At 43.7% G+C, this 23970-nt stretch overlaps 5 protein-coding genes across 7 annotated transcripts in view; all 5 read left to right on the forward strand.

The window, feature by feature from the left end:
• The window catches only part of svilb (supervillin b), a 37320-nt gene extending 34825 nt beyond the window's left edge, over positions 1 to 2495 (forward strand). Inside the window, exon 41 of the mRNA XM_084546190.1 lies at positions 1928 to 2495. Within this exon, the coding sequence (XP_084402316.1) occupies positions 1928 to 2014 (87 nt within the window). The 3' untranslated portion in view covers positions 2015 to 2495. The remainder of the gene's footprint in view (positions 1 to 1927) is intronic.
• A 2226-nt stretch (positions 2496 to 4721) lies between these two features.
• On the forward strand, positions 4722 to 8378 carry LOC311489701 (acyl-coenzyme A thioesterase 2, mitochondrial-like). 3 transcript variants are annotated; one of them, XM_084546901.1, is made up of 5 exons: positions 5187 to 5309; positions 5607 to 5722; positions 5930 to 6385; positions 6740 to 6927; positions 7135 to 8375. In XM_084546901.1, exons 3-5 carry the CDS (start codon positions 5935 to 5937, stop codon positions 7741 to 7743), a joined length of 1248 nt encoding a protein of 415 aa, XP_084403027.1. In that variant the 5' UTR covers positions 5187 to 5309; positions 5607 to 5722; positions 5930 to 5934; the 3' UTR covers positions 7744 to 8375. The 3 variants fall into 3 exon arrangements, with proteins under 3 accessions (XP_084403026.1, XP_084403028.1, XP_084403027.1); XM_084546900.1 differs by lacking the exon at positions 5607 to 5722 and having other exon boundaries at positions 4722 to 5309; positions 5910 to 6385; positions 7135 to 8378; XM_084546902.1 differs by lacking the exon at positions 5607 to 5722 and having other exon boundaries at positions 4727 to 5309.
• Positions 8379 to 10624: 2246 nt separating this feature from the next.
• Positions 10625 to 13689, forward strand: LOC311489706 (acyl-coenzyme A thioesterase 2, mitochondrial-like; the record flags this gene model as incomplete). The annotated part of the gene is made up of 3 exons (XM_084546908.1): positions 10625 to 11080; positions 11761 to 11943; positions 12186 to 13689. 3 exons carry the CDS (start codon positions 10625 to 10627, stop codon positions 12792 to 12794), a joined length of 1248 nt encoding a protein of 415 aa, XP_084403034.1. The 3' UTR covers positions 12795 to 13689.
• Positions 13690 to 13973: 284 nt separating this feature from the next.
• On the forward strand, positions 13974 to 19418 carry LOC311489704 (acyl-coenzyme A thioesterase 1-like). The gene is made up of 4 exons (XM_084546906.1): positions 13974 to 14007; positions 17034 to 17531; positions 17783 to 17985; positions 18108 to 19418. The coding sequence occupies exons 2-4, from the start codon at positions 17081 to 17083 to the stop codon at positions 18714 to 18716; spliced, it is 1263 nt and encodes a 420-aa protein (XP_084403032.1). The 5' UTR covers positions 13974 to 14007; positions 17034 to 17080; the 3' UTR covers positions 18717 to 19418.
• Positions 19419 to 20722: 1304 nt separating this feature from the next.
• LOC311489705 (acyl-coenzyme A thioesterase 2, mitochondrial-like) lies at positions 20723 to 23646 on the forward strand (the record flags this gene model as incomplete). Its single annotated transcript, XM_084546907.1, has 3 exons — positions 20723 to 21173; positions 22626 to 22813; positions 23038 to 23646. The coding sequence occupies 3 exons, from the start codon at positions 20723 to 20725 to the stop codon at positions 23644 to 23646; spliced, it is 1248 nt and encodes a 415-aa protein (XP_084403033.1).
• Between the last annotated feature and the right edge of the window lie 324 nt (positions 23647 to 23970).

Raw genomic sequence — 23970 nt, forward strand, 5'->3', positions numbered from 1 at the left:
TGACAAATATAGGACGACACATGATCTAAATTTAGATCCCGTTACAGTAGGAAGAAACGTGAGCAGAGAAATGAAGACTTGAGTTAAACAACCCAGTATCAGAACTTAAAGTATATATTTTTATATATATATGACTTTTTGATGACTTTACTTTGGCCTCTTTTGTATATTTTGGAAAATATACAGATCATTTTTGCATATTTACTAATATTTTATAGACAGAATTATGATTTATCATGATTTTCACCTCTAGAGGTTCTTATCTTGTCTTTTTTCTCATCAGAAATCGTCTCTCAGACTTAAAATCAAGAGTTTTAATCCGTTTTCTCAACTTCTTCCTGTGTAATTGTGCAGCTGCAGCTCGTCCCTTCGACCGCACCGCGCTCTCCTGCATCACCTCTCTCTACTCTTTCCTCTCAGTGGAAAAATAAAACGCACTTCAGTGATTCACCGTCGGCCGCAGTTCACACTGCAGTCTGACTCACCGTCTGTCTGTCTGTCTGTCTGTCTGTCTGTAGAGCACGAACTGGAGGCATGAAATCTGGACACAGTTGGTTCTGGTCCTCAGTCACAGATAGAAATTATGATAAAGTATCCTGATCCCAACCAGTGCGAAGCCTTGTATTGACATTTAAGCAGCGCAAAGAAATGAGCTACACTCGCCGAGCACTTTATTAGAAACACCTTAACGACTGTTTATCACGACAGGCAGGGGTGCAACGGCTAAAAAAAATCTTCAGTCTCTAATTTGTGATCTGAGGTGGAGATCGGCAACATCTTAAAATAATTTTTTCTGATATTTTCTGGTTTTCTGAGCAAACGTGAGCCCTATCTATCCTAGAAGCTAGACCAACTTCCCCCTGCCTACAAAGTCTCTCCGTCGGGAACTGATTATTCTCCTGCAAATATCTGTCCGGCCAATCAAATCACGTGGGCGGGGCTTCATGTGGTCATGGGCAGAAGACTAACAGTAGCTGTTCATGTCCTCTGAGCGCCGTGGAGTTTAATCGCTTTACAGCAAAGTGGTGGCCGTCAGAGAAGCAGGGCGTTTAGAGTCTGTAATCGCGTCCCGTTGTAAAAGATAACTTTAAATTAACAGATATTCTTACCGAGAAGCGTACGTCACATAATTTGTTGACGATCCAAATGTGTGGAGAGGGATATTTTTTGACTCTGTATCCATTGAATCTGGCGTCTAACCAGATTACCAGTATTAGCGTGGTGCTCGGTGAATGTATGCTCACTTTATTTAAGATTTTTAAGTTTTCTGATGGAAAAAGAACTTTGACAGACTCAGGTCAAAAGTCAAAAAGGTTTCTTTAATCAGTGATTCACAGAGAGTCTAATAACGGGTTCTCTCTGGAGAGAACCTCCTCAGGCTACCTCCCCTAAACGCACACAGCTTTTATACAGATAATCTTGGTATGTGGTTTCCATGGTAATGCGAATACTGTCAGACCCTTATCACTTGTTGCTTGCAACATCCTCAATGCAATGACCTTGTGAAGGCAGAAGAACAGATTAGAAAACACTCTAAATCCAACCATAGAGATGTTAAATTAAGCACTATGCATAGGTTATACATTTAGTTGTGTCATTGTTATACAAGTCTATGTGTAACTAGTCTAAAGTTGAAGGTAAGATGGAGAATAGATCACAATCAGGAGTATTTTTCTGTGATTTTCATCCATAAAATAAAAGTAATTAGGTCCTTTCACAGTCAGTATTTCATCCAGTGCACCCGAAAATAAAACGTTTTGGTGCTTTTGCATCTAGAAACATTCAAAGAGAGAAAATAAGAGAAGAAGAAATGCAGTTTTATATGAAAACATTTGCTTTTCCGTTGTAACTTTTTGGTGCAAACGTACATAACGAGGAACAGGAGAAACACCCCGTGTTATTTTGTGTCTCTCTTGTTTTTGCGCAGAAAGCTTTGGACATGAAGAGAGAGGAATACGAACGTCTGCCAGGGTGGAAGCAAGTGAACTTAAAGAAAGCCAAAGGACTGTTTTGAGAAAGTTTTTATTTTTTTAAAAAACACGTGAGGGCGCGCCAAGCGGCCAAAGAGCGGACAAGCCGAGAGACGGAGACACAGGGGAATAAAGTGAGAGGAACCTGATTTGGTTTGTGACATATCTGAATCTGAAGAAAACCCAGAAGGATGAAGACTGGAGATGCACTCGCCTCGCTTATAGTTTTTTTTATTTTTAACGTCTCAACTTTGTCATTAATTAACTAAATGAAATGCGGGCAGTTTAACGGCGACAGGTGTAGGTTTGGTTTCATACGTGGTGTTTGTGTGAAATCTCCCTCCCAAAAAAAAAAAAAAAACCTGTTCAAGATCATGGACTCGTTTGTTGTCAGGGTGCCATGCTGTGGTTGTGTGCGACTGTATATAATGTTTGTGTGTTTAAATGTGTAAAAGTTTGTGTGTGCGCGTTTGTAACTATGTAAAAAAAACAAAACAAAAAAAACAACAACAACAACAACCCCGTCGTGTCGTCTTCTTCCGCCCGGATGCCGTCGGGCCTCGTTCTGAGCGCCCGAGAGGAGAGAGCTGTAATTTTAAAAGGTGTGACAGACAGCAGCTTGGTGAATCTGAATGTATAGTGCCTTGCTTTTTGTGTACAGTTTATATACAGAAATTCTAGTCTGCATTTTTAAAAGACTTTCTTTGTGATATAGTGAATTAAATCACAATAATGCTCAACTCAGACGACGAGTCGCTTTGTGTCTTTTGGTGGGAACTATTAGTCACTGATGAGATCTTTAAGAAAGTGTGAAAAGGATTGATCATTGTCAAGTGGGGGTAGTGGGGGTTGGAGGTTCGGACCCAAATGCAGGACTTAGGAGGCTGGAGCTGGCAAAAGGTTTTTAATTAAAAAAAAAAAGCACAAAGCTAACAAAAACCAAAAGCGCTGCTGACGTGGCAGGTTATCCCAAAAAAAAAAACTTGACATGAAACTCTACGGCATGGAAAAACATGAACAAGGCAAACAAACAGTATGACGTGACAAGGAACAAAGGGGAAGGCAGGGCTATATACTGTGTATATATACACACACAAGGAACAGTGGGGTGACGAGACACAGGTGACACAAATCAGGGCAACACAAGGAGAAACCAATGATCTAATCAAATGGGGAAAACACGGAAGTAACAAAAAACAGGAAATCAAGAACTTAACAAAATAAAACAGGAAACAACAAAAACTAAACACTAAACCACGACTGTAAAAAATCGAGAACTTAACAAAATACAACAGAAACCCAAGAAACTAACCAAACCATGATAGAAAACATGACAATCATCTTACAGTAGAAAACATATTTAATGTTCTGTTAATCAAACTGATCAGGCATAACATTATGACCACCTTCCTAATATTGTGGAGGTCTCCCTTGTGTCTCCAAAACAGTTGTCTCATCAGAGAATGGACATGGACCTTCTGAGGGTGTCCTGTGGTGTCTGGCAACAGAATGTTGTTAGTGGGGGGGGGGGGGGGTCATCCCACAGATACTTGATCAGTTTGGGATCTAGTGAATTTGGAGGCCAGGTCAACACATTGTGCTGTTCTTCATGTCTTCCGAAACGGTCGATGTTATTTACTTCTCCCGGTCATAATGTTGTGGCTGATCGTGTGTAGATTCAAGATTCATTCTACTGAACGTTAAACTGGGGACAAACTCCAAACAATTCACTGTGAATGCTAAATAATGATCTTTCTTTACAAAGACATGAAAGTACAGGCACATAAAATTAAACAAGCGCTTAAATACACAAAAATACATTTGAAATTTCAAATAAAGCTCAATTAAGACCCTGATAATTGTATGTAGAATAGAGATTTAACAGCTCTGGGGCCCCTAACTCAAGCTAGTGCCGACCTGTTACCTGCTAAAAGCCAAATATCACAGGAGTATAAGAATCTAAATATCACAGAGGCCATAGTGGGTTGCGACGATGAACTGAACTGCATTACGTTGAAAAGTGTTCCTTATATTTTGTCGTCACCAAACATGAGGGGCAAAATATTAAAACAGAGAGTGTGACCTCAGCTCCATCCAACACTTCACTGGGATGAAGGAGACTATCGACCACTAACATCAGTGTTGGACAAACAGAGATTAATGTTCATTGGTTTGGTGTCCACATACTTTTGGCCAAGTGGGAGCTTGTCGTTACTGAAAGTGGCCACTAGATGGAGATGTTTGTGGAGGTTCTCAGTCGTCAAGCTGAAACAAGAGCAACTGGACTTGTAGAGTATGTGGTTGTTAACAGACACCAGTCATGTGAGTTTCTGATGAGAAACAGACACAGATGTTCGGATTTAAACCCCAACTCTCCACAAGTCTTTTAGACTTGGATGAAAGGTCTTCAAGAAAGTCCAGTTGCCCTTGTTTCAGATACCCTGACCTACTATTTGACACATTCATGAAATAGTTTCAGTAAAACCCATCACAACCTTTAACCAGACTAGACTTTATGCTGCCTTGGTGTCTCCCTCCCAACCCTACACACCAGAGATAAAAAAAGAAGAAAGGGAGACACTTCATGAGCTTCATCCAACGATTTTATTTCACAAGCATTATAATTAAATTTACAGGTTAGATTAGAGAGGTCCCATGATTATGGTCCAGTTTTATCCAGGTAGTCATCACCACCTTAAACACTGCTGTTAAATCTGTTAAGTCACCTGGCCACACCCAGGAGTAGGTTAGAAACCTGCAAAGGCTTCATCCTCAAATGAACAAAGAACCTGTAAATAAAACAGTGATCTGTGTATTTAGCATAACACTATCAGTGTTTCTGCTGTCCTAAATAAACTGCTGGAATTGTAACGGGCTGTCCAGCAAGAGGCCGGACCCAAAATGCACCAAACTGAAGCACAACATGTTAAAGTCAATCAAAGTGAGGTTATTAAAAAACTCAACAGGAAAGGTACAAAACAAAAAAACTCCAGGGGCGAGAAAAAACAATCACAAAAATGGCTGCAAGGGCAGAAAACTGGCTGAGAAACTGAGAAAACAACCAGTCAGCTGCTTTTGATCACGATAATGAGTTGATCATCATAATGATCAATAGCTGTGACGGCTCATCAGTTGTAGAACAATACAAACCCCGTCCGGCACTACTTCTGCGCCGAGAATGAGTAAAATCCCAGAGTAGATAAAGTTATCAACGCTGAGTAAAATGCGCACAACTGTCTCGGTTCGGAGACTCTCGCTCCTCAGACGGATCCTGCAGCTGCAACACTTCTGGGACCAAGAAACAGAAAACCTCCTCTTAAGGATTTGGATTCATTGTCGGTGAGTGTCATTACTGTGACTTTTACTTTTACTGTGACCTTTTTTTGCGTCCAGTTTTGATGCAGTGGGCTGTGAAATGAAGCCTGGTTCATCCAAAAAAAATTTAACAAAGGCAACTGGACTTGTAGAGTTTTGTTTTAGATGTTTCTTCACTCACTTGAGTAGCTTCTTCAGTTTAATCAGGAGAAGCAGCTCAACAGGAAATGATTCAGCGTTTCATCTACACCTAAAAAGAGGAGGTGGACTGAGGTATAATCTGACATCAATTTACAACACAGTTTTAACTTCTGTCCCCAGGAAGTTTCAACCTCATTCACAGCTTGAGACTGGAGCCTCTGACTGATAATCGGTTGTTGGACCACCATTCATAGGGAAATAGGACAGGAACAAAGAGCCCCCTCCCTCAACGACAGGTAAGTATCTAGCTGTTAATGGACACTAGTTGTGCAATTTCTGGTTGTTAACAGAAACAAGTCAAACAAGTTTCAGAGATGTTCCTATTTAAGCCTCAACTTCCCACCAGTCGCTTAGAACTGAACTCAGATGCCTGGAGAAACGTCTCCACAAGTCCAGCTGCCTTTCTTAAACGCTTTCTTAAAGGATTTCGTATTTTCTTTCAGAGGACATGTCCTCCCAGGTCAGACTGAGGCTGCTGCCGAGCGCCAGGTGTCTGTTCGACGAGCCCGTTCAGGTGAAGGTGGCCGGCCTGAGGTCGAGGCAGGTGGTCACCATGAGGGCCAGGTCCACCGACGACAAGGGAGTGCTGTTCAGCTCCTCCGCCACCTACAGGGCTGACGGGAACGGGGTGATCGACCTGGACCGGGACCCCTCGCTCAGCGGGAGCTACGTTGGGGTGGAACCCATGGGTCTGCTGTGGTCCATGAGGGCGGACGCCTTGCACAAAAGGCTGCAGAAGACAAATGCGCTCAACCCTCATGTGGTGAAGTTTTCAGTGCATGAAGAGGAAGGAAGGACGCTGGCTGAGGAGACTAATGAGAGGCTTCTGATGGCAGACGGGGTCAGCAGGGTCCCTGTCAAACAAGGGAATATCAGAGGAGTCCTGTTTACTCCCCCAGGTTCTGTATAGTGTTTACTTTCTGTCCTCATTTTAGATTATAATCATAAAGTGTTATTAATACATAAAAACTGTACTTAAGACTAATAATCAACAGGATACAAAGAGGCTGATAAAATAACAGAATCATGAGACCTTGGCTGCTATAATTCTGACAGTCAACAACAAATCTTTTCCTTGAATTGGACTAATTTAACTAACCAAGGGACCATGGATATATCCACTCTGGTTTTGCTGCCACTACAGGCCCAGCAGACATTTAGTTGGTTAAATCAAAATGAAAAGAGCTGTGGTTGGAGCAGAAATAGAAATCTATGACCTACAACTAACGTTTATTCTTTTGTTTGTGTTCCAGGAGGAGGTCCGTTTCCTGCTGTGTTGGATCTGAGCACAATTAGATGTGAGAAAAGAGCCTCTCTGTTGGCCAACAGAGGCTTCGTCGTTCTCAGTGTAACTGTGTTCAACGACAAGCCTGGTACGGTCCAAGGGATTCATCTAGATCCATTTAAAGAAGCAATGGAGTTTTTACAAAAACAGCCTAAGGTGAGTAGACAGACAGCAGACTTTGGCATGCCACTTCCCTCCTCTGCATGGTTTGTTAGGGACCAAGAGGTCAAAGTTCAAAAGGGTGGATGTTTACTGACAAAAAATACATTTTATTTACCCCAAAACGTGGCAACAAGACAAGCAACAAGCTCGAGAGATGACTGAACTCTTAAATTGTCATTGTCAATTGTTTTTATTCCACAGGTGGGCAGTAGAGGAGTCGGCGTCCTGTCACGATCAAAGGCAGCAGACGTTGCACTTTCACTCTCCACCTTTGTGCCAGGTGTAGAAGCGTTAGTGTGGGTCAATGGCTGCAACGCCAACGTGAGTTTTCCTCTGTACTACAAGAAACGCCAGATCCTCTCACCATTACTGTGGGACAACAGCAAGGTGGTTCCCACTGAGTCTGGGGCCGTCATTTCCAAACATGCTGCTCACGACCCGCTGGCAGAGGAGAACAAGGACACCCTGGTCCCCATTGAACGAGCTGAGGGGCGTTTCCTTTTCGTGGCCGCGGAGGACGACCTCATCTGGGACAGCAAGGTCTACATGGACGAGATGGTGGAGAGACTGAAGCGTCACGGGAAGGAGAACTTTGAGAGCGTGTCTTACCCCGGTGCAGGACACTACTTGGAGCCGCCTTATGGGCCGTACTGCCCCTCCAGCTTTCTCATGGTCGTAGGCAAGCCAGTAATGTGGGGAGGTGAACCGAGGTCCCACGCTGCAGCTGAAGTCCACCTGTGGAAAAAGATCCAGGAGTTCTTCAGAACTCATCTGAGCTGCGATGCTAGACAGACGAAGGCTAAGTTGTAGAAGCAAAGTTTTTAATTAATTCAACATTTACCATTTTGAAAAGTTGCGGCCCATCACAACCTGGGTTACCGTCCCATCGCCGTCCAGGCTTAGTTAAATCATAACCTTTAAAAAAAAAAAAAAAAAAAAAAAAGATATCTGATCATGAATTAGCAGACAAGCAACATGACTACGGTGTCGGAAGCTTACCCATTAGGGTAACTTTTGGTCTCTTTTGCAACCATAACCCTCCTTCAGTGCATCAAGGCCGTACAGTTCATCAACAATACTCCACGACGCCTTCTGTTATAGATAACAGAAGAACCAGAGAAGCCTTGAAACATTCACCGTTGCCCCTGGAAGCTGCTGTCATGAGACGACGTTGTTCCCTTTGTTTTCTATTAAAAAGAAGTGAATGATTACAGTGAATGGTTGTCTGTCTCTCTGTGTTAGTCCTGCGATAGACTGGAGACCTGGATCTTCACCGTATGTTTTTATCCCACAGTTGGGCAGTAGAGGAGTTGGTGTAATGTCTGTGGTGTAATATTTGACACAAATAGTAAATGCATTGGTGAAACCCATCACAAACTTTATCTTCACTAGATGATGACTTGGTGTCTCCCTTCCAACCCTACACATCCAAACCCTAATCATCAGGGAGGGAGCCAAGATTAGAGCGGTCCCATGATTATGGTCCACTTTTGAGGAACATTTATCCAGGTCGTCATCACCACCATAAACACTGCTGTTAAATCAGCCTCCAAACACCACCTCCCTGCCACCTGGCCACACCCAGGAGTAGGTTAGAAACCTGCAAAGGCTTCTACCTGCAATGAACAAAGAACCTGTAAATAAAACAGTGATCTGTGCATTTGGTTTAGTGATGTGTGTCAGTTTATGAAGTTAGATTTCTGACTTTGGAGTTTCTTTTAAATTATATGACATTTGTCTGTTTTACATTTTATTCAGAAATTCTGCTGTCCTAAATAAACTGCTGGAATTATAATGGGCTGTCCAGCTGGGGGCCGGACCCAAAATGCATGAGATTGAAGCACGTGTTAAAGTCAATCAAAGTGAGTTTATTTTTATTTTTATTTTTATTTTTTTTAAAAAAAGCCAAAGTTAAAGTCAAAAGCAAAAAAAAAAAAAAAAAAAAAAAAAAAAAAATGCAAAAGGAAAACAAAAAACGCTGGAAACTCCAGGGACGGCGAAAAAATAGAAAAACGGCTGCAAGGGCAGGAAACTGTCTCTCTTCGGGAGGCACTGAAAAAGGCGAAAACCCAGGAGGTGAGTTCTACGTTTGCAAGAAGAAAAAAACAACAAAAGCACCAGGTGTAAGTGAAGTGCTGGCACAGACCGAAACATGAGGAATTATCTGGCACTGGAGGGAAGAGAGTTGATTGGTGTAGGAGCCATTATATACAGTATCTTGTAGTTACATTTAATCTAAATCACTGTGTTCATGTATTTACATGCAGCTTTGGGGTTTTACTTGGGGGGCAAGGGGGCACCAGTGTGGAAGTGCATATAGCTGAGCTACAGGTGGGGGAAATTAGGCGTGTGTTTCCCGTGTCAACTGGGAGCTCGTCAGAATGGCTGGCGTGTTAAGTATATGTCGGCCCCAGCTGGGTCAGGTGCTCCAGCCAGTTTCCTGCCCAGGTGAGCCTAATGAGAGTGACAGAGGGAGAAGGAGAGAACAAAAACAAGGCACTGGATTCACTGGAAACCCAGGACCATGCCAGGACGCCGAGCATGAGTGTACTCCCAGAGTAAATAAGTTATCAGTGCTGTGCCAGGTGTGTAAATGCACACAACTGTCTCGGTCTGGAGACACTCCTCAGACGGATCCTGCAGCTACAACACCTCTGGAACCAAGAAACAGAAAACCTCCTCTTAAGGATTTGAATTCATTGTTGGTGAGTGTCATTAATGAACACTTAGAGAAATGGATGCATGTAAACTGTGAATTTTTTGTGTTCAGTTTTGGCGCAGTGGGCTGTGAAATGAGACCTGACGTTCAGACTGACTCTTTCATTGGTGATACTATTTGCTTTATGTCTCGAGTGTGTTATAACAAAAGATCTATTGTGTTTTTATTTATTTATTTATTTTGATTAATCTATCCAATATTTTCCACTGGGAGTCAATTTAGTCTTCATCATTCGTTTTTTTTTTCATTTCAGTCGTTTTTTATTCAGACATTTAAACATTTAACAGATAAAGACATAAATAAACATCAAGTCTGAAATGGAATAGGCAGAAGCTGAAGCTTATTGCGCCTATCCCAGTGTATTTACAGACATAAACGGTAAAAGCTGCCCATGTCTTATGCATGCACTCATACATTTTTTATTTTCAAATCATCCCAAAGAAGAAAAGAAAAAATCTATCATCTTAATTTTGCGTCCTCAGCATCCATTCTCAACATATTTTTTTATAACTGATTTCTTCAAAAGAGTTTTAAACTGAATTAAAGTTTTACAGTCTTTTAGCTCTTGGTCCAATTTACTCCATACATTAATCCCAACAAAAGAAACACAATGCTGCTTTGCACTTGTTCTCACATATGTTTTTTTAAACATTTCTTCCTTTCGGAAATTATAACCACAGTCTCGTTTTTGGAATAATCCCTGAATATGCTCAGGTAACTTGTTATGGCTTATGTTATATATGAATTGTGCTGTTTTAAAGTCAACCAAATCCTTTAGTTTTAGTGCTTTTAGCTTAATGAAAAGCTCATTTGTATGTTCCCTGTAAGCCACTTTATTCACAATGCAGATCGCTCTTTTTTGAATTATAGTAATTGGATTAAGATTGGTTTTATAAGTGTTTCCCCAAACTTCTAAGCCATAGGTCAGCCATCATTGAGTAACCAATAAATTCCTTGTGTCTTTCAGAGGAGATGTCCTCCCAGGTCAGACTGAGGCTGCTGCCGAGCGCCAGGTGTCTGTTCGACGAGCCCGTTCAGGTGAAGGTGGCCGGCCTGAGGTCGAGGCAGGTGGTCACCATGAGGGCCAGGTCCACCGACGACAAGGGAGTGCTGTTCAGCTCCTCGGCCACCTACAGAGCTGACGGGAGCGGGGAGATCGACCTGGACCGGGACCCCTCGCTCAGCGGGAGCTACGTTGGGGTGGAACCCATGGGTCTGCTGTGGTCCATGAGGGCGGACGCCTTGCACAAAAGGCTGCAGAAGACAAATGCGCTCGACCCTTATGTGGTGAAGTTTTCAGTGCATGAAGAGGAGGGAAGGATGCTGGCTGAGGAGACTAATGAGAGGCTTCTGATGGCAGACGGGGTCAGCAGGGTCCCTGTCAAACAAGGGAATATCAGAGGAGTCCTGTTTACTCCCCCAGGTTCTGTATAGTGTTCACTTTCTGTCCTCATTTTAGATTATCATCATAAAGTGTTATTAATACATAAAAACTGTACTTAAGACTAATAATCAACAGGATACAAAGAGGCTGATAAAATAACAGAATCATGAGAACGTGGCTGCTATAATTAACCACAAATAATTACATATTACAGGTGGAGGTTAAGCATTTACCATTTTGAAAAGTTTTGGCCAATCCCCAACCGGTGTTACTGTTTGGTTTAGGTAAGAAGCTCCAGTCATCGGACGATGTGTTCCCTTTGGTGTACCGTGACAAAACCACAGCAATTAACAAGAACAATCTGTGCTATTTTAATTTCAACAAGAAAAAACTGTTAATGATTCACTCCAAACTGTCAGTCCTCAGTCAAGATCTCTGAATATTGTTCACAAGTGAGTGTATAATGGAGCGGGAAATGGTCAGGCGGATCGGAGCGGCTTCTGCATTGTGGTAAAGAGAGAGCTAAGCTGAAAGGCATGTCTCACCGGAAGGAGACCTCTGTGCCGACCCAGGACACGATGGAGGCATTATATCTCTCGTCTTGCCTGTGAACGCCTGGGGATTCCTCCAGAGGAGCTGGTGGAAGTGGACGAGGAGAGGGCTGTCTGGATTTCCCTGCTGACCTACAACTAACATTTATTCTTTTGTTTGTGTTCCAGGAGAGGGTCCGTTTCCTGCTGTGTTGGATCTGAGCACCTTTAGGTCTGAGAAAAGAGCCTCTCTGTTGGCCAACAGAGGCTTCGTGGTTCTCAGTGTAACTGTGTTCAACGACAAACCTGGTACGGTCAAAGGGATTCATCTGGATCCACTTAAAGAAGCAATGGAGTTTTTACAAAAACAACCTAAGGTGAGTTGACAGACAGCAGGACTGAGCTTCAGTGGTTAGCAGACACCTCCACTTCCCTCCTCTGCATGTTTTGTCAGGAATCAAGAGGTCGAAGGTCAAAAGGGTGGACTTCTGTCTAAAAAATACATTTTATTTATCCAAAACATGGAAGTAATCAACATAAACAAGCTTGAGAGATGACTGAACCCTTAAATTGTCATTGTCAATTCCCAGGATGTTCACCGTATGTTTTTATTCCACAGGTGGGCAGTAGAGGAGTCGGCGTCCTGTCACGATCAAAGGGAGCAGATGTTGCACTTTCACTCTCCACCTTTGTGCCAGGTGTAGAAACGGTAGTGTGGGTCAATGGCTGCAACGCCAACGTGGGTTTTCCTCTGTACTACAAGAAACGCCAGATCCTCTCACCATTGCCTTGGGACATCAGCAAGCTGATTCCCACTGAGTCTGGGGCCGTCATTCCCAAACATGCTGCTCACGACCCGCTGGCAGAGGAGAACAAGGACACCCTGGTCCCCATTGAACGAGCTGAGGGGCGTTTCCTCTTCGCGGCCGCAGAGGACGACCTCAACTGGGACAGCAAGGCCTACATGGACGAGATGGTGGAGAGACTGAAGCGTCACGGGAAGGAGAACTTTGAGTGTGTGTCTTATCCCGGAGCGGGACACTACTTGGAGCCGCCTTATGGGCCCTACTGCCCCTCCAGCTTCCACGGGGTCGTAGGCAAGCCAGTAATGTGGGGAGGTGAACCGAGGTCCCACGCTGCAGCTGAAGTCCACCTGTGGAAAAAGATCCAGGAGTTCTTCAGAACTCATCTGAGCTGCGACGCTACACAGACAAAAGCCAAGTTATAGAAGCAAAGTTTTTAAGTAATTCAGCATTAACCATTTTGAAAAGTTATGGCCAATCACAACCTGGCTTACCGTCCCATCGCCGTCTTGGCTTAGTTAAATCATAACCTTTATAAACAGATATCTGAACCTGAATTAGCAGACAAGCAACATGACTATGGTGTCGGAAGCTTTCTGGCAGTATTTAGTAATCACGCTCTGAGTGGGTTCTGGTTGCATGCAGGTCAACCGTCTGTGAGGAGGACCAGAAAAATTAATTCCTGCATCACAAGTTGATAGTTGGACTTTAAAAAAAATGACATGCACATGGAAGAGGAAGTCTTGGGCCAGATATCCAACTGGCTGCACCAAACAGTTTGGGGTCTTGGGGTAAAAAAACAAAAAAGTAACCCCATTAGGGTATCTTTTGGGCTGTTGTGCAACCGTAAACCTCCTTCAGTGCATCAAGGCCGTACAGTTCATCAACAATACTCCATCACACCTTCTGTTATCAGTTATAGATAACAGAAGAACCAGAGAAGCCTTGAAAGCTGCCCCTGGACCCTGCTGTCATGAGACAACGTGTTCCCTTTGTTTTCTATTAAAAAGAACACTTTGTCCTACAGTGAATGGTTGTCTGTCTCTCTGTGTTAGTCCTGCGATAGACCAAGCAGTTGCACAAAATGAACGAACGAACTTTGTCTTGGTCTTGGTACGGTTAATGTTTCACTCCAAACTGTCTGCTTCTGGCGCTCATCTACAAGAGGACACCAACCTTATTACCTTAATCAGGTCAGCTGAGTCTGTGATCTGCTTCAAATCTCTACGCCATGGTCTTAACTGAGATTTTAATCAAGTTTTTAGGGATATTTTTGATTGTTTTATGTGACTTTTTTCAAAAATTGCAGATGTTTCTCTATTATTATCCTCATCCTTTGCTCTCTTACAACTGGAACAACTGCTTTGTTGTTCTCCTGTGCTCTTATACTGAAGTTCTACTTTACTTAGCTGTAGTCAAAAATATTTGTTGTTTAAAATGTTTAAAATTAAACCGTATAACCACTTAATGCTCGGAGCTAAAGTTGTCCGTAGATTCAAATCGTTTGTCTGTAATTCATAATTTAACTTATACACGAATCAATACCTGACAGACTTTTATTGTGAAACACCAACCTGTAGCTTCCTGTCAAACTAACCGGAAGCGACCAAACGACCCTGACTTCAGATGTTCGTGAAAGTGGGTATATTCGTATCCTCTTAACATTACAGAGGCTTTTAATTAACACATAGAAGCTCATTAGATTAAGAGGTGATTTCCTCCACGAACCGTAGATAAGGGCAGGTGTTCGGGGCCGCGTAAAAAGCTTTAACCTGTGGAAATACTTAAGTTTCTGTCACGAAATATTCAAACTTGCATTAGTGTGAATGTCCACCAGCCTCTGTGCTTTAAAATATCACATCACTGAAGCGTCCAACTAAAGATTTTAGCTGTTTCAACTACTGTGTCATAACTGTTATTTACAACTACGGTGGGCTGCAGCCAGTGCCATAGAGAGAGAGTTGCGACACTCTTTGATGTCGCCGCTATGGCTGTCACGTGGTTCATGTAAACCCAATTAGTTCCCAAACATACGCTGGCTGTCATGTTCTTCTATGGGACAGACAGCAGCGACTGCATTATTGAACGGTAAATATAAAATAAAACACACACCCAAGTACTTTTTCAGCTGTTATTACATTATTGCATTTTTGTTAATGTCAGTTTTGCATTTGGAGAGGCAGGGTGACAACGAAAAACTTATATTACTTAGATAAGTTTTAGGCTACATTTTTGGAGGGAAAAGCTTAGTGTTCATGTTCGCATGGGTAGTAGCACTGGCTTTAGAGGCTCTAACTAAACTTTTCCATATCATTCATCTGATGGTAGACGTCTCGTGATATTCATTTGAGCACAACTGGGCTGTATTAGGCTATTGATTCCCGTGATTTTGCTTATAAATTCCGATTCAGCTATTAGCCTACCTTCGTGATAACGCAAAGAGGTCTGCCATGGCGGTCCGTTCAGAATTCGCCTAGAAGCTAGCTCACTTCTTCTGATGAGTGGCCACCCCCAGGACCACAACGCCAAACTCGCCAGTCCTAAAATTCCCGTCATTCCTAATTAAATAACCCTCGCTCAAATCACGAGTCACAACAATGCCTTGACATACCTTGATCATGAGCTCATGGCATGGGATAGCAATCTATCAGCATCTCATCAAGCATCAGCAAGTAGCGCTGGGCAAATTGTACACTAGCCAAGTGAACATGGAACAGGAACAGTACAACAAATTAAGTACAGCCAACACGTCACATAATGAAAAGTTAGTATATCCCAAAATTCAATTAAATAAAAGTTGCTATAAAGGTGGTAGCGATTCATTACCGAACTACCTTCACAGCAGGGGAAGTCGCGCTGGCTAATTAGCTAGCAGGCAATGCTAAAAAATATAAATAATTACGCTGTGCATATGCAAATGAAGACCAGTATAAGCATCGCAAAGGGCCTCTGATACAATATAGACAGTTGACAATTCAAAAGAGGTCGATATTTCAGCAACTTACCTCTGGAACAACTCGATGCGCAGCAATGTAAGTGAATGAGGTCCAACGCCCAAATGACAGTGTTTGGAACTAATCCGATTTTCAAATCCCGGAAGTAGGCGGTTAAAAGCGCCGCCATTTTTTACAACGGAGGTCTATGGGACTGTCGCAACTCTCTCTCTCAATAGAGAGCCGAAGTCCCGCCCCTCTACTTCCGGGTTATGGGACCTATCTTTCGAAAAAATATGAAAGGCAGTCTATGGAGAGATCATAATTATTTTCTGGTCCCGATCGAATTGTGGCATGAATTTCACATATGATGTGTGTGAATTTAAAAGATAATTTTTCACGTCAAGAGATAAATTATTTGACGTAAATAAGCTGAACAACATTAGGTTTTGTATGAGATCGCTTAGTGAACTACATCTCTCGTCTCGAACAATGTACGTAACTGGAGAACTATGGCTGTCTCCTTGTTGAGCTTTACCGTCTTCTTCCAGGACGAAGGCAGAAGCATCAAACGAGGTGAAAATCATTATAAATCGGGTCATGTCGAGAGCTGTAGTTACACGAAGGGAGTTTTGGTCGGTTCTGTACGCGCCAGCATGCGGGACTTGTACTTCGTTTAATTACGTATTTTCCATAGCGTTTTACTTAACTATCTTGAGACAAACTGTGACATTCTTGACATGTAAAATCATTTTTTATTCTGAAAAACAACATATGTATAATCCAAGGCACAAGTCGATCGGGACCAGAAAATAATTTATCTTTCGCCATAGACTGCCGTTCATATTTTTTCGAAAGATAGGTCCCATGGCCCGGAAGTAGAAGGGGCGGGACTTCGGCTCTCTATGGCTCTGGGCTGCAGCTCATGTCAAGGCTAAGCCCCGCCCACATGCTGTACGTTGGTTATGCTTAGTTCAAAGAAAGCTGGGAATTTCGTAAACTTATCCATGTCCAATGAAACTATTCAACATTTCAGACAAATTGGAAGATTTCGTAAACTTGTTTCAAACTTGCGTAAAGGTTCTGATGTACAGGGTGAGTTTAGAAAACAGTTCTATAACAATTATTTTGTATTTTCTTATATACACACGTCAATATTTGCCTTCGTTTTCCGCTCTTGGATGAGCAGGTAGTAAATAATAAAATGGAATTGAAAACAAATATAGATAGATAAATGTAAACTAGTGAATAAAAATGTAAAAGTAAAAAGTATATAGAGGTAGAAATGTATAAAAAATAAACAAAGATGTGTATGGAATAAGATATATATGCAATATAGAAGGATAGAAGGAATATACTGTAATACAATGTAAATGTATTTAAAGTATATAAGGATATCAAAATACGGGGCAAATAGGATATACATGTGTAAATATATAATATGTAGAATATGTGAGGGTATAAAATATGTAGTGGACATGAGATATATGTTTATCAGAGAGAGTCCATTGCGTGCTGCAAATAACACACAACCAAAGCTGAAGCAGAACACTGCGTCCGTCCTTAAGAAATGAGACGTAAAGACCAGGCTGGATCTGTATAACGTTGTAACGTCAACACTTAAGCTTTAACCGCGCAAGAACACATTTGAGTGAAAAGTGATACGAATTGTTTTCTTTTCTAAGCGAATGACGTGGGTTTTACCTTCATGTTTTGTTCACTTTTGTGCAGGGCAGAGTCTAGTCTTGTAAAGAAAGGCCTTCTAGTTTTCAGAGGACATGTCCTCCCAGGTCAGACTGAGGCTGCTGCCGAGCGCCAGGTGTCTGTTCGACGAGCCCGTTCAGGTGAAGGTGGCCGGCCTGAGGTCGAGACAGGTGGTCACCATGAGGGCCAGGTCCACCGACGAAAAGGGAGTGCTGTTCAGCTCCTCGGCCACCTACAGGGCTGACGAAAACGGGGAGATCGACCTGGACCGGGACCCCTCGCTCAGCGGGAGCTACGTTGGGGTGGAACCCATGGGTCTGCTGTGGTCCATGAGGCCGGACACCTTGCACAAAAGGCTGCAGAAGACAAATGCGCTCGACCCTTATGTGGTGAAGTTTTCAGTGCATGAAGAGGAGGGAAGGATGCTGGCTGAGGAGACTAATGAGAGGCTTCTGATGGCAGACGGGGTCAGCAGGGTCCCTGTCAAACACGGGAATATCAGAGGAGTCCTATTTACTCCCCCAGGTTCGTCTTTTATTTTTAATAAATCTGTCAATAACAAGTGTTGACTTTTATGATGATTTTATGATTGAGTTGGAAGTATGGATGGGTGCAAAGTAAGGTCTATAAAGAGAGTAAAGTAGTGGACTCAACACACAACCAGCCAAGCTTGACAGACGGAGGGCAGTTTGTGAGGAAGTCTGTAACCGAGGTGCAATGGTGAGGGCCGTTTCTTTATCAGTACGTCTGTTAAACACTGTAATAATTTGTTCCAGGAAGTGGTCCGTTCCCCGCCGTGCTGGATCTGTACACGTTTGGTGGAGGTCTGTCGGAGAAGAGAGCGTCTCTGCTGGCCAGCCGAGGGTTTCTGGTCCTCACCGTGGCTCTGTATGGCCACGATGACCTGCCAAAGAACATCAGAGAGGTCCATCTGGATTATTTTCAAGAAGCAATAGAGTATTTAAGAAAACAGGATAACGTAAGTTGATTACATTTACCTTTAAAGACCTTTTTATTTGCCTTTCATGTTCATTTGCTATCAAGAGAAATGGTACAAAGCATCTGATTCTGTTGCTTTTTAATTTGCGTCTTCTCCCTCAGGTGGGCAGTACAGGAGTTGGAGTAATATCACTTTCAAAAAGTGGCGATCTTGCTCTTTCAATAGCCACCTACCTGCCAGGTGTTGAGGCCACGGTGTGGATCAATGGCTGCTCTGCCAACGTAGCTCTGCCCCTCTTCTTCAAGAAAAGACTCATCCACCCTCCGTTAATGTTTGACAAGAGCAAACTGATTCCCACTGAATCAGGGGCCGTCATTCTGAAACATGCTGCTCACGATCCGCTGGCAGAGGAGAACAAGGACACCCTGGTCCCCATTGAACGAGCTGAGGGGCGTTTCCTTTTCGTGGCCGCAGAGGACGACCTCAACTGGGACAGCAAGGCCTACATGGACGAGATGGTGGAGAGACTGAAGCGTCACGGGAAGGAGAACTTTGAGAGTGTGTCTTACCCCGGGGCAGGACACTACTTGGAGCCACCTTATGGGCCCTACTGCCCCTCCAGCTTCCACGGGGTCGTAGGCAAGCCAGTAATGTGGGGGGGTGAGCCGAGGTCCCACGCTGCAGCTGAAGTCCACCTGTGGAAAAAGATCCAGGAGTTCTTCAGAACTCATCTGAGCTGCGACGCTACACAGACAAAAGCCAAGTTATAGAAGCAAAGAGGATGATAGTAATAACAAGATCGTGACATCTTAGGCTTAGTTAAATCATAACCTTTATAAACAGATCCAAAAAGGTCCAAAAAAAATCACATCCCATATTTGTCAGAAAAATACCTAAAACAAAGTGGATATAAGCAGTTAACTGAGAGTACACTGTCTGGTCTCGACACAAACTTCATTCCTGCATCACAAGTTGATAGTTGGACTGTAAAAAAATGACGTGCACATGGAACAGGAAGTCTTGGTCCAGATATCTGACTGGCTGCACCTCTTTTGGTCTGTTTTGCAATCATAACCCTCCTTCAGTGCATCAAGGCTGTACAGTTCATCAACAATACTCCACGACGCCTTCTGTTTTCTGTTATATATAACAGAAGAACCAGAGAAGCCTTGAAACATTCACCGTTGCCCCTGGAAGCTGCTGTCATGAGACGACGTGTTCCCTTTGTTTTCTATTAAAAAGAAGTGAATGATTACAGTGAATGGTCGTCCGTCTCTCTGTGTTAGTCCTGCGATAGACTGGAGACCTGGATCTTCACCGTATGTTTTTATCCCACAGTTGGGCAGTAGAGGAGTTGGCGTAATGTCACTGGTCATAATGTTATGGCTGATCAGTGTACATTAAATATTCATTCTACCGAACGTTAAACTGAGAAAAAAAATATATTTTTTTATTATTATTATTAAGTGTGACCTCAGCTCCATCCAACACTTCACTGGGATGAAGGAGACTATCGACCACTAACATCAGTGTTGGACAAACAGAGATTAATGTTCATTGGTTTCGTGTCCACATACTTTTGGACAGGTGGGCGCCTGTCGTTACTGAAAGTGGCCACTAGATGGAGATGTTTGTGGAGGTTCTCAGTCGTCCAGGTCACGGTTTATCCAACAACACAAGCTGAAACAAGAGCAACTGGACTTGTAGAGTATGTGGTTGTTAACAGACACCAGTCGTGTGAGTTTCTGATGAGAAACAGACACAGATGTTCGGATTTAAACCCCAACTCTCCACCAGTCTTTTACACCTGGATGAAACGTCTTCAGGAAACTGTTTCTTGAAGTCCAGCTGCCCTTGTTTCAGATTATATACCCTGACTTACTATTTGACACAAATAGTAAATGCATTGGTGAAACCCATCACAAACTTTATCTACACTAGATTTTATGATGACTTTGTGTCTCCCTTCCAACCCTACACATCCAAACCCTAATCATCAAGGAGGGAGCCAAGATTAGAGCGGTCCCATGATTATGGTCAACTTTTGAGGAACATTTATCCAGGTAGTCATCACCACCATAAACACTGCTGTTAAATCTGTAAAGTCAGCCTCCAAACACCACCTCCCTGTCACCTGGCCACACCCAGGAGTAGGTTAGAAACCTGCAAAGGCTTCTACCTCAAATGAACGAAGAACCTGTAAATAAAACAGCGACCTATGTATTTGGTTTAGTGATGTGTGTCAGTTTATGAAGTTACATTTCTGTATGATGCAGAAAACGGATGCATCAGTTGTAGAACAATTCAAACCCTGTCCGACACTACTTCTGTGCCAAGCATGAGTGTACTCCCAGAGTAAATAAGTTATCAATGCTGTGCCAAGTGTGTAAATACGCACAACTGTGTCGGTCTGGAGACACTCTTCAGACGGATCTTGCAGCTACAACACCTCTGGAACCAAGAAACAGAAAACGTCCTCTTAAGGTTTTGAATTCATTGTTGGTGAGTGTCATTAATGAACACTTAGAGAAATGGATGCATGTAAACTGTGAATTTTTTGTGTTCAGTTTTGGCGCAGTGGGCTGTGAAATGAGACCTGACGTTCAGACTGACTCTTTCATTGGTGATACTATTTGCTTTATGTCTCGAGTGTGTTATAACAAAAGATCTATTGTGTTTTTATTTATTTTAATTAATCTATCCAATATTTTCTAATGAGTCAGTTTAGTCTTTATCATTTGATTAACCAATAAACACCTTGTGTCTTTCAGAGGAGATGTCCTCCCAGGTCAGACTGAGGCTGCTGCCGAGCGCCAGGTGTCTGTTCGACGAGCCCGTTCAGGTGAAGGTGGCCGGCCTGAGGTCGAGGCAGGTGGTCACCATGAGGGCCAGGTCCACCGACGACAAGGGAGTGCTGTTCAGCTCCTCCGCCACCTACAGGGCTGATGGGAACGGGGTGATAGACCTGGACCGGGACCCCTCGCTCAGCGGGAGCTACGTTGGGGTGGAACCCATGGGTCTGCTGTGGTCCATGAGGGCGGACGCCTTGCACAAAAGGCTGCAGAAGACAAATGCGCTCAACCTTCATGTGGTGAAGTTTTCAGTGCATGAAGAGGAGGGAAGGATGCTGGCTGAGGAGACTAATGAGAGGCTTCTGATGGCAGACGGGGTCAGCAGGGTCCCTGTCAAACAAGGGAATATCAGAGGAGTCCTGTTTACTCCCCCAGGTTCTGTAGGGTGTTTACTTTCTGTCTTCATTTCAGATTAATTATATTATAAATATATAAACTGTATTTAAGACTAATAATCAACAGGATACAAAGAGGCTGATAAAATAACAGAATCATGAGAACTTGGCTGCTATAATTAACCACAAATAATTACATATTACAGTTGGAGGTTAAGCATTTACCATTTTGAAAAGTTGTGGCCAATCCCCAACCGGTGTTACTGTTTGGTTTAGGTAAGAAGCTCCAGTCATCATTCAACCACAACAATTAAAAAGAACGCTTTGTCTTAGAGCTATTTTAATTTCAACAAGAAAAACCAGTTAATGATTCAATGATTTTCCTAAACTTGGACTAATAAACACGGGACCATGGGAACTGTCACCTTACCGTGGTGGAGGAGTTTGAGTGCCCTGAGGAACATAGGGGCTATGCTGTCCGGGCTTTTTGCCCCTGGTAGAGCCTCCCAAGGCAGATTGGTCCTAGGTGAAGAGCCAGACAAAGAAGACTCTCAATGCATAACAACAACAAGAGTCTGTGTACCCATCCTGAAGAATTACCGGGGCCCCACCCTGGAGCCAGGCCTGGGGCTGTCGCCCATGCTCCGGGAGTATGGGGTGGATGGCCCTTTGCTAAGGCCCTTTGCTGAGGGTCATTCAGTCCTTGTACCAAAGGAGTGCGAGTTCGGTCCTTGAAGCCGGTAGTAAGTCAGAACTGTTCCCGGTGAGGGTTGGACTCTGCAAGGGCTGCCCTGTGTCGCCGGTTCTGTTCATAATTTTATGGACAAAATTTCTAGGCACAGCCGGGTGGGGGAAGGTGTCGGGTTCGGTGATCGGAGGATCTCGTCGTTGCTTTTTGAGGATGAGGTGGTCCTGGGATGAGAATCAGTACCTCCAAGTCTGAGGCCATGGTCCTCAGTCAAGATCTCTGAATCTTGTTCACAAGTGAGGGTAGGATGGAGCGGGAAATTTTCAGGTGGATCGGGGCAGCGCCTGTGTCGAGAGAGCTAAGCTGAAAGGCGAAGCTCTCAATTTACTGGTCGATCTACGTTCCAACCCTAACTTTGGGTAATGAACGAGATTGTGAATACAAGCGGATGAAATGTGTTTCCTTCCCAGGGTGGCCGGGCTCAGCCTTAGAGATAAGGTAAGGAGCTTGGACATATGGGAGGAGCTCAGAGTAGAACCGCTGCTACTCCACGTTGAGAGGGATCAGTTGAGGTGGCTTGGGCATCTGGTAAAGATGCCTCCTGGGAGAGGTGTTTAGGGCATGTCTCACCGGAATTAGACCTCGGCGCCGACCCAGGAAACGATGCAGGGATTATATCTCTCGTCTGGCCTGGGAACGCCTGGGGATTCCTCCAGAGGAGCTGGTGGAAGTGGATGGGGAGAGGGCTGTCTGGACTTCCCTGCTGACCTACAACTAACATTTATTCTTTTGTTTGTGTTCCAGGAGCGGGTCCGTTTCCTGCTGTGTTGGATCTGATCACCTATAGGTGTGAGAAAAGAGCCTCTCTGTTGGCCAACAGAGGCTTCGTGGTTCTCAGTGTAACTGTGTTCAACGACAAGCCTGGTACGGTCAAAGGGATTCATCTGGATCCACTTAAAGAAGCAATGGAGTTTTTACAACAACAACCTAAGGTGAGTTGACAGACAGCAGTTTTTGGCATTCCACTTTCCTCCTCTTCATGTTTTGTCACGGATCAAGAGATCAAAGGACAAAAAGGTAGACTTCCACTGACTAAAAAATACATTTTATTTACCCCACATGGAAACAAGAGAAGCAACAAGCTCGAGAGATGACTGAACCCTTAAATTGTCATTGTCAATTCCCAGGATGTTCACCGTACGTTTTTATTCCACAGGTGGGCAGTAGAGGAGTTGGCGTCCTGTCACAGTCAAAGGGAGCAGACATTGCACTTTCACTCTCCACCTTTGTGCCAGGTGTAGAAGCGGTAGTGTGGGTCAATGGCTGCAACGCCAACGTGGGTTTTCCTCTGTACTACAAGAAACGCCAGATCCTCTCACCATTGCCTTGGGACATCAGCAAGCTGATTCCCACTGAGTCTGGGGCCGTCATTCCCAAACATGCTGCTCACGACCCGCTGGCAGAGGAGAACAAGGACACCCTGGTCCCCATTGAACGAGCTGAGGGGCGTTTCCTCTTCGCGGCCGCAGAGGACGACCTCAACTGGGACAGCAAGGCCTACATGGACAAGATGGTGGAGAGACTGAAGCGTCACGGGAAGGAGAACTTTGAGTGTGTGTCTTATCCCGGAGCGGGACACTACTTGGAGCCGCCTTATGGGCCCTACTGCCCCTCCAGCTTCCACGGGGTCGTAGGCAAGCCAGTAATGTGGGGAGGTGAACCGAGGTCCCATGCTGCAGCTGAAGTCCACCTGTGGAAGAAGATCCAGGAGTTCTTCAGAACTCATCTGAGCTGCGACGCTACACAGACAAAAGCCAAGTTATAGAAGCAAAGAGTGTCGTGTTTTCTGTCACGTTTTCCTTTCTTGGGTTTTCATAGTCATGGTTTAGTTTCTTCTGTCATGTTTTCTGTCATGGTTTAGTTTCTTGGGATTCTGTTTGTTGTATTTTGTTAAGTTCTTGGTTTTTTCACAGTCATGGTTAGTGTTTAGTTTTTCTGTTCTGTTTCCTGTTTTATTTTGTTAAATTCTGGACTTCTTGTTCTTGTCACTCCATGTCTTTTTTCCTTTTGATTAGATCATTGGTTTCACCTTGTGTTATTTCTTGATTTGCTTCACCTGTGTCTCGTTACCCCGTTCCGCGTGTGTGTA

The sequence above is a fragment of the Chelon labrosus genome, assembly GCF_963514085.1.
Source record: "Chelon labrosus genome assembly, chromosome: 6".
NCBI lineage: Eukaryota > Metazoa > Chordata > Actinopteri > Mugiliformes > Mugilidae > Chelon > Chelon labrosus.

Bases quoted from the DNA above. Each gene is read 5' to 3' on its own strand.
- LOC311489704 (XM_084546906.1), top strand. From the start codon at position 17,081: ATGTCCTCCCAGGTCAGACTGAGGCTGCTGCCGAGCGCCAGGTGTCTG. The intron at 17,532-17,782 runs GTTCGTCTTTTA...AATTTGTTCCAG, and splicing joins AGTCCTATTTACTCCCCCAG to GAAGTGGTCCGTTCCCCGCC. The intron at 17,986-18,107 runs GTAAGTTGATTA...CTTCTCCCTCAG, and splicing joins ATTTAAGAAAACAGGATAAC to GTGGGCAGTACAGGAGTTGG.
- LOC311489701 (XM_084546900.1), top strand. From the start codon at position 5,194: ATGCGCACAACTGTCTCGGTTCGGAGACTCTCGCTCCTCAGACGGATC. The intron at 5,310-5,909 runs GTGAGTGTCATT...GCTTTCTTAAAG, and splicing joins AGGATTTGGATTCATTGTCG to GATTTCGTATTTTCTTTCAG. The intron at 6,928-7,134 runs GTGAGTAGACAG...TTTATTCCACAG, and splicing joins TTTTACAAAAACAGCCTAAG to GTGGGCAGTAGAGGAGTCGG.